An 18,856-nucleotide genomic window follows, 5' to 3' on the forward strand; every position below is an offset into this window, starting at 1 on the left:
GTAGAATGGGAGGGAGAGCCTTCAGTTTTCAGGCCCCTCTTCTGTGGAACCAGCTTCCAGTTTGGATTCGGGAGACAGACACTATCTCTACTTTCAAGATTAGGCTTCAAACTTTCCTTTTTGCTAAAGCATATAGTTAGGGCTGGACCAGGTGACCCTGAATCCTCCCTTAGTTATGCTGCAATAGATGTAGGCTGCCGGGGGATTCCCATGATGCATTGAGTTTTTCCTTTCCAGTCACCTTTCTCACTCACTATGTGTTAACAGACCTCTCTGTATTGAATCATATCTGTTATTAATCTCTGTCTCTCTTCCACAGCATGTCTTTATCCTGTCTTCCTTCTCTCACCCCAACCAATCACAGCAGATGGCCCCGCCCCTCCCTGAGCCTGGTTCTGCCGGAGGTTTCTTCCTGTTAAAAGGGAGTTGAAGCACTGAAGCTTGTATTGAAAAACGGTTCATTACGCGAAGCTTTTCAACACAGTCCTCTCTGGTGACATCTAGTGGCCAAAAGTATGAAGAGCAGCTTGAATCCACAAAATAAAACCAACTGTTTCATTATGACTGCCCACTCTACAGAGTGGAGTTCTGTCTGATATTGGGCTTCCGTTGTGTTGCTTTGAACGTGTATTTTTGGGTAAACTCTCCTTGTTTAAACATGCACCATGGTGTGGTCTTTCTTTGCTTGTGACTTCTTGATGTTGGTAAATACAATAATCGAAAAATACCACATTACATATAATATACATATAATAATGTACACACATTATGGAGTATGCTTGTGCTGTGAGGTCCTGCCTCCATGTACATATGCAATTAATGGCTAGACGGGTATATTAATAAATAATATCATATAATTTTCCTATACATATTTTTTTACCTGGGGGTAGAATTGATTGTGAACTGGAAAGGGAAAATGCTTATGAACTTGCAAATTAAAAACATGATGCATTTAAGGTAACCCTTTTTCATTCTTATTTAAGAAGAGAATTTGTTCCACTCTGCGATGGCCGAATGTGTTTCTCTTCATGGAGATATTTTTTCCTGCCTTAAGGAAAATCCCTTCACATGGCACAGAGGAGGCTGGAGTGCAGAGAAACTGGTAGAGATGCAGTTATACAGTCTACCTGGGCCGCACAAACTATCAGCTGAAGAGGATAAATAAATTAAATTGCTGCACATTTGGCAGACTAACATTTTAAGATTATTCAAAAAATGAAATTTATATTTTTATAACATTAAATGTAAAGAGTCAAATGGAAGTATTTCTAAATTTGTTTAAACAAAGCCTTTGCATTTGAATTACTCAGTCAATCATTGCAGTCATAGAAAAATCCTTAGTTACAGCTTAGAGCTTAGATTTCTGGGCACTCCCCAGGATGTACTGAGCATTACTTCTTCACCCACCTCTCTCCACTTTCCATGTTTTCATGCACCACTTTTTTCAAACTGTTGTCAACATGTTGGTACAGACTTTGGTGCAGCACCTCAGTTTATCTTCAATCTGAAACAACCTGTTTTGGCTACTTCCCCTTTAAGCACACATTCCCTGGTCATCTCTGCTGTGCCTGCTATAAAATTTAATCTTGATTGGTCTTTGATTTTGAACAAACCCAGAGGGTTAAATATGAATATATGATAAAATTGTTGTTATTCCTTGTTGTTACAGTTGAACTTTATTACAGTCAGAGTCAAATAAAATCAAGAGTATTTGTACAACACCTGCTTTATATAAAGTATAATGACACAGCAGGTGTTGTTTATGCAAAGAGCATTTATGAGCTTCCTTCTTCCAGAAAACACAAATGTTGAAAACGACTCTAAAGCAGAGGTGGGGACCTCAAGGCCTTTTGGTATTTTATATCATTTTAGTGTTTGTTTGTGTTAAACCTTAAAATGGTTTAATAGACGTGTTACTGTCTCTGTTCTTCATGGTAAATGGCCTGTATTTGTATAGCGCTTTTCTAGTCCCTAAGGACCCCAAAGTGCTTTACACATCCAGTCATCCACACATTCACACACTGGTGATGCAGCTACATTGTAGCCACAGCCACCCTGGGGCGCACTGACAGAGGCGAGGCTGCCGGACACTGGCGCCACCGGGTCCTCTGACCACCAGTAGGCAACGGGTGAAGTGTCTTGCCCAAGGACACAACGACCGAGACTGTCCAAGCCGGGGCTCGAACTGGCAACCTTCACAATTACAAGGCGAACTCCCAACTCTTGAGCCACGATCGCCGATCATGATGGAGCTGAATGAACCTGCAGACACCACTCAGGGCTGAAAGACGTCCTTCAAAATTTTCCTTCAGCAGTTTTTATTTCAGATCAGTCTGAATGTCTCAGAACAATTACAACTGATCACTTTGTTATTGATTATGATTCAGCTGTTTATGATGAATGTGACTTTTTCTTTTCTCCAGTCAAACCTTCAGTCTCCACTCAGCAGCATCTCGTCAGTAATGTAGTACAGCTCCCTCTAGTGGTCTCTGCTCCTCACCAACAGGTCATCACAGGTTCTTCCTGATATTTGAATGAAATCTCAGCTCTGATTGAACTTTGTGTGTGTTTTTGGTGAGCATGTGTGTGAGAACTTCTCACAATAAACTGAAAGTGTTTGAGGAACAAAGAGAAACAGAGAAAATCAGCTGATGATCCAGTGAAGACACTCTGAGCAAAGTGACTGAATGAAGCAGATATTTTATTGAGGATTGACAGAAAAGTGCATCAAGCAGGAGATGATTTCATGTGGAAGACCAGAATATAGAGAATTTGAACAAAGTCCAACATGAAAGGATCCAGATGTTTCTACTCGACCTGAATCATCAGAAATATTTCCAGCATGAACACATGAAGAATCCAAGCCATCGATCAGATGGAAGACGATCAGATTTCAGGACTGGACTCAGAAACACTGAAGAGTCAAAGTTGTATTGGATATTTCTACACTGTCTGAGTTCAGCGTGTCCAACATCCTCTGTACTCACTGATTAGAAAGAAAGCAACATGTTGGACTGTCTCTGGATCATGTGAGTGACATGTTACTGTCCCACAACCACTCAGACCCAGGTCTGGTACTTATATTAACACATTGTGGAGTTTATGTATCAGCTGTTTGTGTGTTGAATTACTAAAATATATAAGACTAAATAAAACAAGAGACACTTTACTCATTCCAGATTGGAGAAATTTACCCTCCACCATATTGATATGACAATGATAAAAAATGTGAACCAAATTATAATAAAATACATTTTTCATGTTTAAAGAGTGTCAAAGTAAAGCTGTCCAGAAAAATTGTGTTTGTTTCTTCACAGCTTCTTTTAATTGTTAGTTTATTTCCCCAGATATTATTTTATTTCTGAGCTCCTCTGGTTCCTTAATGCTGCCAATGCTCTGCTTTTCATCTCCTCCAGTTTCTGGACCTTCTCTGTTTCTCCATCCTCCTTCATCTTCTCAATCAGGAAGTCCAAGTGGACAATAGTGGACGCTGAATCAGTTTTCAGAGCGATCAGCTCCAGATTGACTACATGTTGGTAGGACTCATCCAGGAAGTGTGATTTCTCTGCTGTCAGCTGGTTCATTTCCTTTTCAAGATTTTCCAAAAGATTCAACTTTTTCTGACCTTCGTTTTTATTTGTCTCATATCGTTGTTTCATTTCTTCAAATGTTTTCTTAACTCTCCTTGTCTTTGTCACATATGTCCAGTTTTCTTTCACATGATCTGATGCAGGACACTTTTTGGTACAAACAGTGCAGTGGCCATCTTTCATTACCTCACAGTGTGAAGGATACCAGGACACTGTGCATCCAGGATAGTGACAGGTCTCCTCACAGACTCTACAGCACAGAGCTCCCTTATAAAAAACCCCCGACATCCCACCTTCGATATTTGTTTTTTCTTTGTAGACCTCATCAACTTCTACAGTGAACTTCTCATTCTCCTTCACGCTTTCTTCATTTTCCTTTAGAGCTTCTTGAATCTGTCTGATTTCTCTCTGTTTCAGTTCAGTAAGTTTGATTCTTTCTTGCAGGTTTTGGATGCAGGCTTTCAGTTTGATGCGTTTCTTCAACACCTTTTTTGTCTTCATCAGCCTTTCAGGTCCACAACCAATAAGAAAAGTTGAAAAAACACCCATTTGTTTCTTTGTTAAGTCCCATGACTTCATTAAAGGATCTTCATACACTGCTTTTCTCTTTTTGCTCTGTTGGTTATCAAACAGGAAGTAAACAGGCTCATTCTTCTCATTGCTGGAACATTCAATGTTTGCAGCTTTAAGAGCACCGAGAGCATTTTTAGGTGGCATTCCATCTGAGTGTGTTATCAGAGCTACGATGTTTTTCTCCAAGTCTTTACCAAACAGAGAAATAATTGAATCAAAGACTTGTCTCTGCCGGTCATTCAGTCTATTATCTGATGCCTTCATCACCAGACATACTGAATTGAGTTCATATATTCCATCCTCTGATCGAAACAAGTCAAGTAATCGTTCACTGATGATGTCATCTTTTTCAGTCCCTCTGGTGTCTCCAAATCCAGGAGTATCGATGATGGTCAGAGAGTAGGGCAGACTTTTATCTTCAAAATCAAAGATCTCGTACACGATCACATCTGATGTCTGACTTTCTGACTGACTCTTCTTCTCCTCCTCTACAATCTGAAACCAGACTCCATCCTCCCACTTCACTCCCATGGTGTAGTTGACCAGAGCGTTGATCAGAGTAGATTTTCCTCCTCCTGTTTCACCCACAAGTAAGATGGTTTTATTTATTTTGTTAAAATCTTTTTCTCCAACAGTCATTCTTGTCAGAGTTCCAAACTTCTGTTTCTTTGCTCTCAGCTGGTAGACAGCAGGAGGTCCTGAATGGATCAGAAAACTGTCTGATGAAATATCTTCATGTGGTGCTGTGATGTGAATAGTCCTAAAAGGAAAGTACTGATTTTTATTTTTGTTATTTCAATATAATTTCAATAAATAACTAATAACATTCTGCTCAGTTTTTAAACCAATTGAAAGTTGTTGGTTCTTTTTTAAATTTGAGGTACTTTATCTGTCTTTGATCTCACCAACCAGTCCAGTTAAAATCTTTTTTTTAGCTTTCTTTTTGTTATGATATACGCTGACATATTTGTCAATCCCATGTAATTAACACAATATTCCAACATAAGAAAAGCTTATGCATTGGGACATATGAGACTCTAACATATTCTGTTTGACAGCAATCTTTAAGAAACGGGAAAACAAATCTATTCTTGAGCACACCCCAAATAACCGTCACTACTTCTAAAGAGAAGAAGTTAGTTGAAAGTAGCACAAAGGTCAATAGTGTCAGATGTTCAGCTGGACCAGGGATCTCATCAGACCAACAGAAGTTAGATAATCATCTCATGTTAACATTACCAAGAAAGTCTGGTTGCTGGACTGAGTGAAAGTGCCTCATAAGCAATGTTCCCTCTAAGCAGCGCACGTGTGCAGTTGAGCACTGCTGGCATGGTCTCTGCGCGCAGAAAAAAAATCTAACCTGAATTGGATTAATACTTTAACAATTCTGTTTTGCAGTGTTAGTCAGTAAGTGACTGGCTGCTCCCGTATGGGATTAGAACGATGCCACCTTATCCCATAGTCCAGCCAATGATTCACATTCGTATATACGCAGCTAATCAACGTTGTTGACAGGCTATGCCAGCGTCCTTATGTGCCGACACCGGTGTTTTAGCGAGCAAAGCGGCTGATGTGGAGTGAAGCCACGTTAATGACAATGTGTACAACCATTGGAGATGTGAGCAGGACAGACGGAACAACTGACGGGAAAAGTGTGGACTTTATACCAGTTTTTAAATTGTGTTGATTGGCCACGTAAAACCAGAGTTATGATAAAAATATCTGCAATGTTTGTTTTTCTTCCTGAATACTGTCGTTGTTTATATTTACTGCGGGAAGAAATGCTCGAAAGCACTCTCCGCCTGTGAGCAAAAACAAAACCAACCTCCCCCCCCCCTTCCCTGTTGGTGGAAAAATGTTCCATGTGCACCAATCAAAAAATGATACGACAACATGACATTTATTGTTTAGGAAGGGGGAAGTTTTAGGAGTCACGGCTAGGGATGGGTACCGGTATCCGGTGCCATGATGGCACCGGTTCTGACATAAACGGTAGTAACCAGACCAAAAAGCAGCGCACATTTCGGTGCTTTATTTTTTCCTGAGCTGTGACACACTTTAGATTCTAGCCAATCATTTTACGTTTCCAAGGATAGTAGGCGGGTCCAGGTACGTACGTTCTTTTAGAGCAGAGCTACAGATTAAAAATGCCCAAGGCAAAGCGGTCAAAGTCTGGCTGTACTTCACAGCAAAAGATGCAAACTCAGCAGCTGCAACAAGTGCTTTAAGCTGATACTGTGATGCTGTCAAAGGAGGTAACACCTCAAATCTGATGAAACACCTGGCGACGCATAGCGTTTTTTTAAAAGCCGAGAAATGGGTCGTATTTGATAGCTTGCTGCGAGACCTCACACCGAGCACATCTGCTGCGGGTGTGGTGCCTGTTATCGACCCGGAGTTAGCAACATCCCCCAAAAACCCGAAGAGGAGAGTCCTGGCCCCTAGCCCTGCCAGTGTAGCAGAAATGATGAGGATGATGATGCAGCAGCAGCCGTTCTTCTCTGCGTGAGTAGCTTAATGTTGTTCATGTGTAATTTACGTTGAGTAGGCTAACCACGTTATTACATTAATGCATGTAAGGTGAACTAGCAAACATCATCATAGCTACATGCGGCTGTCTTCTTGTTTGATGGCAGATACTCCCTTCACCCTGGACAAAAAGGCTAAAATGACCAAAGAAAAAGTGGGAAACAGTTAAACATGAGAGGTTTTTGGACAAAGTTTGTGTTTTTTCCATTGTTTAAGCTGCTTCCAGCCAAGAGTGATACCATATATGCCCCATAGCTGCAGAAAAGGCTAACATTGTTATCTTTTTACAAAAAAACAGCTGAACATGAGAGGTTTTTGGACAAAGTTTGTGTTCTCCATTCTTTAAGCACCGGTTTGAGCACCGTTTCAAAAGTACCGGTTTGGCACCGGATAAAACCTGACCAATACCCATCCCTAGTCACGGCAGTGTTATAAGATGTGACAGATTTGCGACGTTTAGTGCGTGTGTAGTGTGGTGTAGTTAGTGTGTAGTTAGTGTGTAGTTAGTGTGTAGTGTAGTCAATAGTGTTGTTGTGTGTCAGAACAATGAGGCGACTGCTGAGTGTTACAGGTGTTACAGCAGTGACACATCTGCTGCTGTCAGGCCTGCAGGTATCAGGCTGTTGTTCTCCTTCATCTCATAGTGACACAAATTATTTTTTGGAGCGGCACAAATAATTTGTGTGGCATCAGATTTGATGCAGAACAGCTGATTGTTCTGTAAATGGTTTGAAATGTTTGTTTAAAAAAAACGCCTTGGCTGCATTGAGGCGACATTTGTTGTGATTTGGCGCAATATAAATAAAATTGAATTGAATTGAATTAAACAGCTGCAAAAAACTGTTTGCATAACTCAGTTACTTTTTTGAAGAAGTAACTATATCATTAATTGCCCAACATTGGTCATTATTTACTGTATTTGCAGACAGAGTTACAGACTCTCTCCCAGACCACAGACTCATCATACAAGTCAGAGTTTTATAAAATAAAATAAATAAAATTGTGTTTTCAAAGTTGGAGTTCAAGTTATGTTTTGAACAAGATTTTTTTTAAATTTTCATTGTAAGTGGACTAAAGCAGTTAATTAAAAGTAGTCTAACATAAATGTAAATGCTGTAATTTGATTATTTTAATAAACATGTAACTTGGATGGATTCGATGCTGGTGTGACCACAGTGCACACGTCTGCAGTTGCTCACAGTGGTCCAAGGGACGCTCAGGGAGGTTGTGTGTTCGCTCAGAAACATAAAAAATTAGAGGGAACATTGCTCATAAGAGCACTTATGTAGGCATTTTTGAGTGGAATGGCAGCAAAGATCCTGAGTGCAACTGTTGTACATTCAGATATCATAGGAAATCAACCTCCACCAACTGTGACATCCATATTTAATGATGTTAAAATGGTTGTTATAGCTGGCAGTGTGGTACTTTACATGACTTTATGACTAGACCTTGTTATCCGCACAGCTGTTTAACAGTTTAACATACCTGTGTTCCAGGGCTGCTCGGGTTTCTTTATCAACTTGGGTTTCAATCTCCTCCAGTTCCTGGACCTTCTCTGGGTCTCCTTTCTCCTTCATCTTCTTGATCAGGAAGTCCAAGTGGACAGAAGTGTATGCTGAATTAATGTTCAGGTCCATGTGTTTCAGTCTGACAACATGTTGATAAGCTTCATCCACTAGCTGTGACTTTTCTGAAGTCAGCTTGTTCATTTCCTTTTCAAGATTTGCCAAAAGGCTCACCTCACCTCTCTCCTCAACCTTCCTTAACCTGATCACATACCTCCACTTGTCTCTTACATGATCTAATGGAGGACACTTTTTGGTACAAACAGTGCAGTGACCATCTTTCATGACCTCACAGTTTTCAGGGATCAAGCCTAGTGTGCATCCAGGATAGTGACAGTTCTCCTCACAGACAGTACAGCAGACAGCTGCTTCCAGCCCACACATCCCACCTGTGATAGGTTCTTTATGTTTGAAGACCTCAGCAACATGTGGAATAAAGTTCATCGTATTTTTGATTTCTCTCTGTTTTACGTCAATAAACTTGATTCTGTCTTGCAGGTTGTGGATGCAGGCTGTCAGTCTGATGCATTCATTCAGATCTTCAAATGTTTTCTCCAGCTTTTGAGGTTCAGCTTCTTCTAGAAAGGCTGTGAACTGGCATATTCCTCTCTCTGTTACTCTCCATGCCATCTCTATACCAAACTCATTTTCCTCTGTTCTCTTTTTGTTCTGTTGGTTATTAAATACAAAATAAAGAGATTGATTCTTCTCATTTTTAGCACATTTTATCTTTTGATGTTCAAGAGCTTTTTGTGCATTTTTAGGTGGCATTCCATCTGAGTGTGTGATGAGAGCTATGATGTTTTTTTCCAGGTCTTCACCAAACAGGATCATGAGTAAATTAAAGATGAAGATTAGTCGGTCATTCAGTTGATTATCTGTCACTTTCATCACAAGACCCACTGCGTGAACTTCATTGACTCCATCTTCTGATCCAAAGAAATCCAATAATTTTTGATTAATTATGTCATCCTTTTTGGTCCCCGTAATATTTCCATATCCAGGAGTATCGATGATGGTCAGAGAGTAGGGCAGAGTTTTATCTTCAAAATCAAAGATCTCGTACACGATCACATCTGATGTCTGACTTTTCTTCTTGTCCTCTATGATCTGAAACCAGACTCCATCCTCCCACTTCACTCCCATGGTGTAGTTGACCAGAGTGTTGATCAGAGTAGATTTTCCTGTTCCTGTTTCACCCACAAGTAAGATGGTTTTATTTATCTTGTTTGGATTTTTTTCACCAACAGAGATTCTTGTCAGAGTTCCAAACTTCTGTTTCTTTGCTTGCAGCTGGTAGACAGCAGGAGGTCCTGAATGAATTGCAACTCTGGAAATGATGTCCTTGTATTTGGATGAGATGTTAGGCTTCCTGTAAAAAAAGATTAAATGTTGCACACATGTTATTTTTGAATGAGCATTGATTCTACTAATTATGAATTGCTGCCTTTTCTGCTCTTTAGTTTAGCTGGAGGGTTGTGTTGTGTCACTGCATCCTGCTCTGTGTTCAGAGGTGGAAGGTGAAAGGACTTATTATTTCACATCACTGAAATCACTGACCTGAAATTTGAGCAAGTAACACCAGTAAACAGTACCACCTATGATGGAGTATTTTGGCCACACTGAAGCCTCCCTTTGCTTTATTGACAGCTCAGCAAACCCTCGGCCTTCTTTCAGTGAGCTTTATGATGTAGTCACCTAAAATGGTTTCATTTCACAGGTGTGCCTTGTCAGGGTTCATTTGTGGATTTTCTTGCCTTCTTAATGAGGTTAGGTTGTGCAGAAGTCAGGTTGGTACACAGCTGACAGCCCTATTTAACAGCTGACAGAATTTATATTATGGGAAGAACCAATCAGCCAATTAAAAAGAAATCACACTCCAGCTGTCAAGGTTTGGCCAAGGTTTTTCTGTCTTCTCCTGTTTTTTCCCAGATCCAACCCTGGGTGGACCTTGGACACTATTACTCACCTGTTTCTCATTCAGTGGCAATCAGCATGGATGCATTTTAACCTGCGCACAGTCATTTCTTCTCCAAAAAGTTGATTCTGTTCATCTGGACGTAGCGTTTTGTGGGAGAAACGTTTCGTCACTCATCCAAGTGAAGAATGAACAGAATTAACTTTTTGGAGATTTACTTTCCTGGATGATTGAGAATGCCTCAAGACAGTCATCTCTTCTTCTCCAGTCTGTCAGCAACCCACGGTTAACAACACGGGTCTATTTCCTTGGGATTGTGCAATTGATCATTGCATACTTATCTCCTCTCCTTGTGCCTACAGATCTCTTCACATCCACTCTCAACCTGCCTCAGTCTGCAGCCCCATGGCAGCTTCTCATTAAACCTCTCTATGAGGAACAGATTAATCCTCACCTGCCTGCCCTGGAAAACATTATCTTCCCAGGTTGGAAAGACACTCTAACAATTAACCACTCACTCCTCCTGTACTTTCCTCTCACCTCAGCTCCCCTCCCCCCCATTCAATATACTTACTAAACTGGTCACTGTCTGCTTTTGGTTCCTGCACTTGAGTCAATCTGTTGGGTTGGCCCCCGTTCCCAGCCAATTGCTCTTAGAACTAGTGATGGTAAATTTGATTCTTTTTACTGAATCGAGTTTGAATGAGTCATTCACCAAAATGAATCAGGTTTTTTGAGTCATTTGAGTCACTGAGTCAGTTGCCCTGAGAGTGCAAAACATGTACATTTTCACTCAAACTTAATTTGTTTCTCTTTTCATGTAAATCCTACTGCTAAGTTGAGTGATTGAAAAAGAAAAAAGCTTTTTATCATGCAAAAAAGAGCCAAAAAAAATTAGGATTCCTGAAGGGAACATTTATTTTAATGTATTTTATTAGTATTATCTTCAAATGTGTCAAGTATGTTTTCTCGTCAAATAATTTAGTGAAATAGCAAATTTCTGATTGTTTTACTTACATTATTGCAGCAGCAGAGTGCGAGTCTGACACTGTATTATTATTATTTTTTAATAGTGGTCGAACTGAGTTCATATTTTTTTTTCTTTAGTCTGCTTATTATCGCCGCAAAACAAACAAAGTGTAGACTGAATGTTATATTACGTCAGTCAGACTATCAGACTTCATCTCAGGTGAAGGAGCGACTCTTCTGTTCTGGAGAACCACACCAGCCTTTGTGTGTCTCTGCTGGAGGGACCCAGTGGCCTGTCCAGACGTCTGTTTTTGCTGGGGGTTCTGGGGAACCACTCCAGCCATCTTCTGTCTCCACTGGAGGGTCCGAGGGGCCCGTCCAGCCTTCGTCTGTCTCCACTGGAGGGTCCGAGGGGCCCGTCCGGCAAGCTGCCTCCGCTGTCCAGTCTTCGTCGCCAGCAGCGCCACCATCTGCGGCTCCCACGCGGTCGCCTGCCTTGCCTCCATCAGTGGCTCCCACGCCATCGCCTGCAGCGCCACCACTTGCTCCACCATCTGCGGATTCTGGTCCTGCCTCGCCTGATCCTGCAGCTGCCAGGCCACCATCCAGTCCATGTCCAGCACTTCAACATCGCTAGCCACATTTCAGGCTGCTGACTGGCTGTTTGGGTGTTGCACTTTGGGTCCACCATTCCGGCCTGCACACAGCCATTTCATAACAAACATGCTCTGAGTTTCAGCAGCTGAGAGCCGACAGGGAGGGGTGTGTGAGTCGTATTTAGCGCAAGCGTCCACTGAGCTGTGAGCCAGGGGGTGCTAATGCACCTCAGCGTTGGTTGCCAACCAAGAAGAAGAAGAAGAAGCTGTGAGCCAGAATGGAGGGGGTGAGTTTCTAACAGTAACAGGGATGAGTCAGGGAATGAGTCAGCTGGGCTTGTGAATCATGATTCACGAGTTAGTAAAGTAATTCTCGAGTATTGAAGGATTCGTTCATGTCTCGCACATCACTACTTAGAACTGAAGAAGCTCCTCGAATGAGAGGTAAAATGTATTCAAACTTAAAGAAGTCCAGAGATGCTTCTCTTCCCATGCTCCTTAGTTTAATGTGACTAAAAACCTTCACAGACATTTCAAGTGACTACTGCCATGCTGCTCAGGAAATGTCACGAGGCCTGCGCTGGCGTACAGCAAGAGTTGGGAGGCCCAGAGGTTCTGACCCCGAGACTCTAGCTTGGGGCCCTGGAGATCTCCGGCCCCAGCTCCATGGGCCAGTCTTGCGTTTTGCCCATTGCAGGCGACTGTACATAGGTGAGGTGGGGAAGACTTCAATTCAATTCAATTTTATTTATATAGCGCCAAATCACAACAAAAGTCGCCTCAAGGCGCTTCATAGATACAGAGAAAAGCCCAACAATCATATGACCCCCTATGAGCAGCACTTTGGCGACAGTGGGAAGGAAAAACTCCCTTTTAACAGGAAGAAACCTCCAGCAGAACCAGGCTCAGGGAGGGGCGGGGCCATCTGCTGTGATTGGTTGGGGTGAGAGAAGGAAGACAGGATAAAGACATGCTGTGGAAGAGAGACAGAGGTTAATAACAGATACGATTCAATACAGAGAGGTCTATTAACACATAGTGAGTGAGAAAGGTGACTGGAAAGGAAAAACTCAATGCATCATGGGAATCCCCCGGCAGCCTACATCTATTGCAGCATAACTAAGGGAGGATTCAGGGTCACCTGGTCCAGCCCTAACTATATGCTTTAGCAAAAAGGAAAGTTTTAAGCCTAATCTTAAAAGTAGAGATAGTGTCTGTCTCCTGAATCCAAACTGGAAGCTGGTTCCACAGAAGAGGGGCCTGAAAACTGAAGGCTCTGCCTCCCATTCTACTTTTAAATACTCTAGGAACAACAAGTAGGCCTGCAGAGCGGGAGCGAAGTGCTCTAATAGGGTGATATGGTACTACAAGGTCATTAAGATAAGATGGGGCCTGATTATTTAAGACCTTGTATGTGAGGAGCAGGATTTTGAATTCAATTCTGGATTTAACAGGAAGCTAATGAAGGGAAGCCAAAACAGGAGAAATATGCTCTCTCTTTCCAGTCCCTGTCAGTACTCTTGCTGCAGCATTTTGGATTAACTGAAGGCTTTTCAGTGAGTTTTTTGGACATCCTGATAATAATGAATTGCAGTAGTCCAGCCTGGAAGTAATAAATGCATGAACTAGTTTTTCAGCATCACTCTGAGACAGGATATTTCTAATTTTAGAGATGTTGCGCAAATGGAAGAACGCAGTCTTACATATTTGTTTAATATGTGCGTTGAAGGACATATCCTGGTCAAAAATGACTCCAAGGTTCCTCACAGTGTTACTGGAGGCCAAGGTAATGCCATCCAGAGTAAGAATCTGGTTAGATACCATATTTCTAAGCTTTTCAGCGCCGAGTACAATGACCTCAGTTTTATCTGAGTTAAGAAGCAGAAAGTTAGTGGCCATCCAAGTCTTTATGTCTTTAAGACATTCCTGCAGTTTAACTAATTGGTGTGTGTTACCTGGCTTCATGGACAGATAGAGCTGGGTGTCATCTGCATAGCAGTGAAAATGTATGCTATGTCTTCTAATGATGCTGCCTAGGGGAAGCATGTATAATGTAAACAGAATTGGTCCTAGCACTGAACCCTGTGGAACTCCATAATTAACCTCAGTGTGTGAAGAGGACTCTCCATTTACATGCACAAATTGGAGTCTATTAGATAGATATGATACAAACCACTGCAGTGCAATACCTGTAATACCTACAGCATGTTCTAATCGCTCTAATAGGATATTATGGTCGACAGTATCGAATGCTGCACTAAGGTCAAGAAGGACAAGCACAGAGATGAGTCCACTGTCAGAGGCCATAAGAAGATCATTTGTAACCTTCACTAAAGCTGTTTCTGTGCTGTGATGAGCTCTGAAACCTGACTGAAACTCTTCAAATAAACCATTCCTCTGCAGATGATCTGTTAGCTGTTTGACAACTACTCTTTCAAGGATTTTTGATATGAAAGGAAGGTTGGAGATTGGCCTATAATTAGCTAAGACTGCTGGGTCTAGAGATGGCTTTTTGAGTAAAGGTTTAACTACAGCCAGCTTGAAGGCCTGTAGTACATAGCTGATCATTAGAGATAGGTTGATCATATATAAGATCAAAGAATTAATCAATGGCAGGACTTCTTTGAGCAGTTTTGTAGGAATGGGGTCTAAAAGACACGTTGATGGTTTGGAGGAAGTAATTATTGAAGTTAACTCAGAAAGATCGATTGGAGAAAAAGAGTCTAACTTAACATCAATGGTACTAAGAGTAGCTGTAGATAATCTTACATCTGTGGGATGATTATTGGTAATTTTTTCTCTAATGATAAAAATTTTATTTGTGAAGAAGTTCATGAAGTCATCACTAGTTAACGTTAAAGGGATGGTTGGCTCAAAAGAGCTCTGACTTTTTGTCAGCCTGGCTACAGTGCTGAAGAGAAACCTGGGGTTGTTCTTATTTTCTTCAATCAGTGATGAGTAGTAAGCTGTTCTGGCTTTGCGGAGGGCTTTCTTATAAAGCAACAAACTATTTCTCCAGGCTAAATGATGATCCTCTAAATTTGTGACACGCCATTTCCTCTCCAGATTACGAGTCATCTGCTTTAGGGTACGTGTTTGAGAATTATACCACGGGGTCAGGTACTTCTGATTAGAGACCTTAGTTTTCACTGGAGCTACAGTATCCAGAGTCGTACGTAGTGAGGAGGTGAAATTATTAACAAGATAATCGACCTCTGTTGGGGTAGCGTTCAGATAGCTGCTCTGCTCTGTGTTGGTACAGGGCATTGACGATGATAACAGTGGCTGGATTATATTCTTAAACTTAGTTACAGCGCTTTCAGAAAGACATCTACTTTGATAAAGTCCACTCTCCACTGCTGCGTAATCAATTATTGTAAATGTAAATGTTATCAAGAAATGATCGGACAGGAGAGGGTTTTCAGGAAACACTGTTAAATGTTCAGTTTCTATGCCATATGTTAAAACAAGATCTAGAGTGTGATTAAAGTGGTGGGTGGGTTCTTTTACATTTTGAGAGAAGCCAATTGAGTCTAATAACAGATTAAATGCCATGTTGAGGCTGTCATTTTTAGCATCAACATGGATGTTAAAATCACCCACAATAATTATTTTATCTGAGCTCAGAACTAAATTAGATATAAAGTCTGAGAAATCAGACAGAAACTCTGTGTAAGGCCCAGGTGGACGATAGATGATAACAAGTAAGACTGGTTTCTGAGTTTCACAGCTGGGGTGGGCAATGTTAAGCATCAGGCTTTCAAATGAATTAAAAGTCTGTCTTGGTCTTTCATTAATTAATAAACTGGTGTGAAAAATTGCTGCCACACCGCCCCCTCGACCTGTGCTTCGAGATTTCTGGTAGTTAGAATGACTCGGGGGTGTTGATTCATTTAAACTAACATAATCATCCTGCTGCAACCAGGTTTCTGTAAGGCAGAGTAAATCGATTTGTTGATCAATTATTAAGTCATGTACTAACAGAGACTTGGAGGAGAGAGACCTAATATTTAATAATCCACATTTCACTGTTTTACTCTTTGGTTCAGATGTGGATACTGTATTGTTCTTTCTTTGTAAATGTTTAAGTTGTTTGTTGCTGGTTTTTAGTTTGTTTTTTGTCTTTTTGGAAGCTGACACAGTCTCTATGGAGATGGGTTTTTGGGGGGGTAGCAGGAGGAGAGAAGCTGCAGAGAGGCGTGTAAGACTGCAACTCTGCTTCCTGGTCCCAACTCTGGATAGTCATATTTTGGGGGGTTTAATAAATTTGTCCATATTTCTAGAAATGAGAGCTGCTCCATCCAAAGTGGGATGGATGCCGTCTCTCCTAACAAGACCAGGTTTCCTCCAGAAGGTTTGCCAATTATCTATGAAGCCCACATCATTTCTGGGACACCACTCAGACAGCCAGCAATTTAAGGAGAACATGCGGCTAAACATGTCACTCCTGGTCTGATTGGGGAGGGGACCAGAGAAAACTACAGAGTCCGACATTGTTTTGGCAAAGTTGCACACCGATTCAATATTGATTTTAGTGACCTCCGATTGGCGTAACCGGGTGTCATTACTGCCGACGTGAATTATGATTTTACTGAATTTACGTTTACCCTTAGCCAGCAGTTTTAAATTTCCTTCAATGTCGCCTGCTCTGGCCCCTGGAAGACAATTGACTATGGTTGCCGGTGTCTCTAGCTTCACATGTCTGAGAACAGAATCACCAATTACCAGAGTTTGACCCCCAGCGGGTGTGTCGCCGAGTGGGGAAAAACGGTTAGACACATGAACGGGTTGGTGGTGTACCTGGGGCTTCTGTTTAGGACTATGCTTCCTCCTCACCGTTACCCAGCCGCCCTCTTTCCGCAGCTGCTTGGGATCTGCCGGGGAACAGCTAGTGGGGCCTACGCTATCTTCGGCTGCACCAGCTACAGGGGCCTGGCTAGCTAAGGGTGAGCTAAGGGTGCGAAGCCGAGCCTCCAGTTCAGTAATCCTGGCCTCCAGAGCTGCAAATATGCTACATTTGTTACAGATATCATTACTGCTAAAGGAGGCCGAGGAGTAACTAAACATCTGACACAATGAGCAAGAAAGTGCAGAAGGGACAGGTGAAGTAGCCATGGTGCTAACGAGTCGGCTGCGAGCTAAGCTAGCGAAACAGTACAGAGACAGTGAGTGAATACTTTGGCTATAAATTAGGTAGTGAGTACACAGAAAGTGTGCTTCGGATGAAGCACGTGAAGATTATACTATGAAAAAAGAATGTATTAAAAGTTGTTAATTAAACTGCTAAGCAAATAAGCTACTCAGAAACACCACTGTGTTTGAGCAGGAAAAGGAAGTGATACAATACCACAGAGCGAGCGAACACCAAGTGACAGCTGAGCCTTGGAGCCAAGGCTCAGCTGTCACTTGGTGTTTGCTCCAGCCGACCTCCTGACATCCTTTGAGTCGGGCCCAGTAGCGAACTGCTGCTGTATGCTATGTTCCTCTGGTGTATTGCCCGTGATTTGCTGGTTTATACACCAGGCGAGCCTCGCTGCGTCTGACACCTCACCCAGCGGTTGAGTTCTCCAGCCTGCAGCGCCAGCTCCTTGCACAGCATGGGCCTCCGCCATAGACCCCCTGATGATCTGAGCTTCCTTTTTGGCTCTGGGTATGGAAACGTCAAATACTTGGCTTGGCCTGCTAATGCAGGCTGTGTTCCCCTAGCGTATTGCCCGTGGTTCGCCGGTTTACACCCAGTCAGACCGCTGGGTCTGATACGTTCTCAAACCTGTAGTGGCAACTCTCTGTCTGGTGTATTCCCCGCATGTCGTGGGTTTACACGGCCAGTGGGACTAAAATTGGTAGCTCGGTATGCTGCGCTTCCTTGCAGTTGGCCTAGCTGATAATGGGCTGACCTTGAGCGGCTGCTCAGTTGCGGTCCTTGGATCTTGGAAGACCAGCTCAGGCCACTCTTGTGTCTGACAGGCTGATGCCTCCGTCCCCCGGCTCTTCCTTGCATCTGGCAATGCCATGACCAGGGTGTGTGTGTGTGTGTGTGTGTGTGTGTGTGTATGTATGTATATCTATGTGTGCGTATGTACATACGTTTTGTCAAAAGCGGTACTTTCACTCTGGGATTTGGTTGCACTGTCTCCTCGTGGGGTGTCTTACAGAGTTACCCTGTACATATGGAATATGTAACGGAGTAGAGAGAAAGTCCCGATATGATAGAGAATGAAGGGTTACATTGTAACCTTGGTCTTTCCTATCTCTCCACCTTCAGGCCGCTTGGAGACGTGTTCCGATCAAACAAACTCTTTTTTCCTTGTGTGTTTTTGCTCTGCTTTTACTGTCATGGATTTTGACCTCCTTTTCCCTGTGCTCAGGTTTTTGGATTTCCTCCCATGCTGTGAGAGAGTGTGAGAGAGAACCCTCTGTATATACTTTGGTTGTCTGGACCCTTGGACCCCTTTATCTTGAGCACCATTTCCTTATTCACATTTTTAGATAGCCCCCCAAAATATTTACAACAATATAAATAAACATGCCTAACTGATCTCCTGACTATCTGCTTGAGTCTACCTGTCCATTATTCATGAATTGTCAGTAAATGATAAGCACATCTGGACTAATTAAATAAATTACAAAAAGCTGCATAAGAGACTTCAGACTGTGTTGAAGAATGAAGGTGTTCATACCAGATATTGACTTTCAATAAAATGTTAAAATGTTTCTGAATTTGCTTTATATATCGCATTTATATTTATGTTATGTTTCAATAAATCCCCTATTTCCCATTTTCCTGCAAAGTTTACTGCAGTGAATCTGGCTTTCTCTCTCTTTCTTTTGCCTGAACTGTTTTTCTTTTTAATCACCATTTCATTTTTATAAAAACTGTTAATATCAAAACTTATAAACGGTAGCCTTTCAAGTGCTTAATTTGTTTTAATATGTTATATTTGATGTTATATTTGCACATCTAATTGCATTTTTGTGTTGTTTTTGTTTTAATTATTCAACATTTTACTCACTGTGTTGCCATGATGAATTGTACACAGGTGCTTTTCCCAGGCTTTTCCAAGTATTTGTATCTAAATTAAATAAAGAAAAAAAGTAAGAGTTTCACCAAAC

The 18,856-nt window shown here is 41.8% G+C and overlaps 3 protein-coding genes and 1 long non-coding RNA gene across 4 annotated transcripts in view; 2 read left to right on the forward strand and 2 right to left on the reverse strand.

Moving 5' to 3' along the window:
- Nucleotides 1–18,856, forward strand: part of LOC146510912 (protein NLRC3-like) — a 216,068-nt gene that overhangs the window by 136,981 nt on the left and 60,231 nt on the right. The window lies entirely within an intron of this gene.
- Nucleotides 1–18,856, forward strand: part of LOC146510916 (stonustoxin subunit alpha-like) — a 179,347-nt gene that overhangs the window by 88,002 nt on the left and 72,489 nt on the right. The window lies entirely within an intron of this gene.
- The window catches only part of LOC146510921 (uncharacterized), a 161,734-nt gene that overhangs the window by 33,691 nt on the left and 109,187 nt on the right, over nucleotides 1–18,856 (reverse strand). The window lies entirely within an intron of this gene.
- Nucleotides 1,848–18,812, reverse strand: LOC146510922 (uncharacterized). Its single transcript, XM_085172853.1, has 3 exons — nucleotides 18,757–18,812; nucleotides 8,181–9,632; nucleotides 1,848–4,923 (listed from the first exon to the last, which is right to left on the reverse strand). The coding sequence occupies exons 1-3, from the start codon at nucleotides 18,765–18,767 to the stop codon at nucleotides 3,351–3,353; spliced, it is 3,036 nt and encodes a 1,011-aa protein (XP_085028979.1). The 5' UTR covers nucleotides 18,768–18,812; the 3' UTR covers nucleotides 1,848–3,350.

Source organism: Neolamprologus multifasciatus, chromosome 9 (assembly GCF_963576455.1).
Source record: "Neolamprologus multifasciatus chromosome 9, fNeoMul1.2, whole genome shotgun sequence".
In the NCBI taxonomy this organism is placed as follows: domain Eukaryota; kingdom Metazoa; phylum Chordata; class Actinopteri; order Cichliformes; family Cichlidae; genus Neolamprologus; species Neolamprologus multifasciatus.

What these genes read in the sequence shown, in the direction of transcription:
- LOC146510922 (XM_085172853.1), bottom strand. An exon ending in CGAGCAGCCCTGGAACACAG is followed by an intron (nt 4,924 to 8,180) that starts GTATGTTAAACT and finishes CTTTCCTTTTAG; the next exon opens with GACTATTCACATCACAGCAC.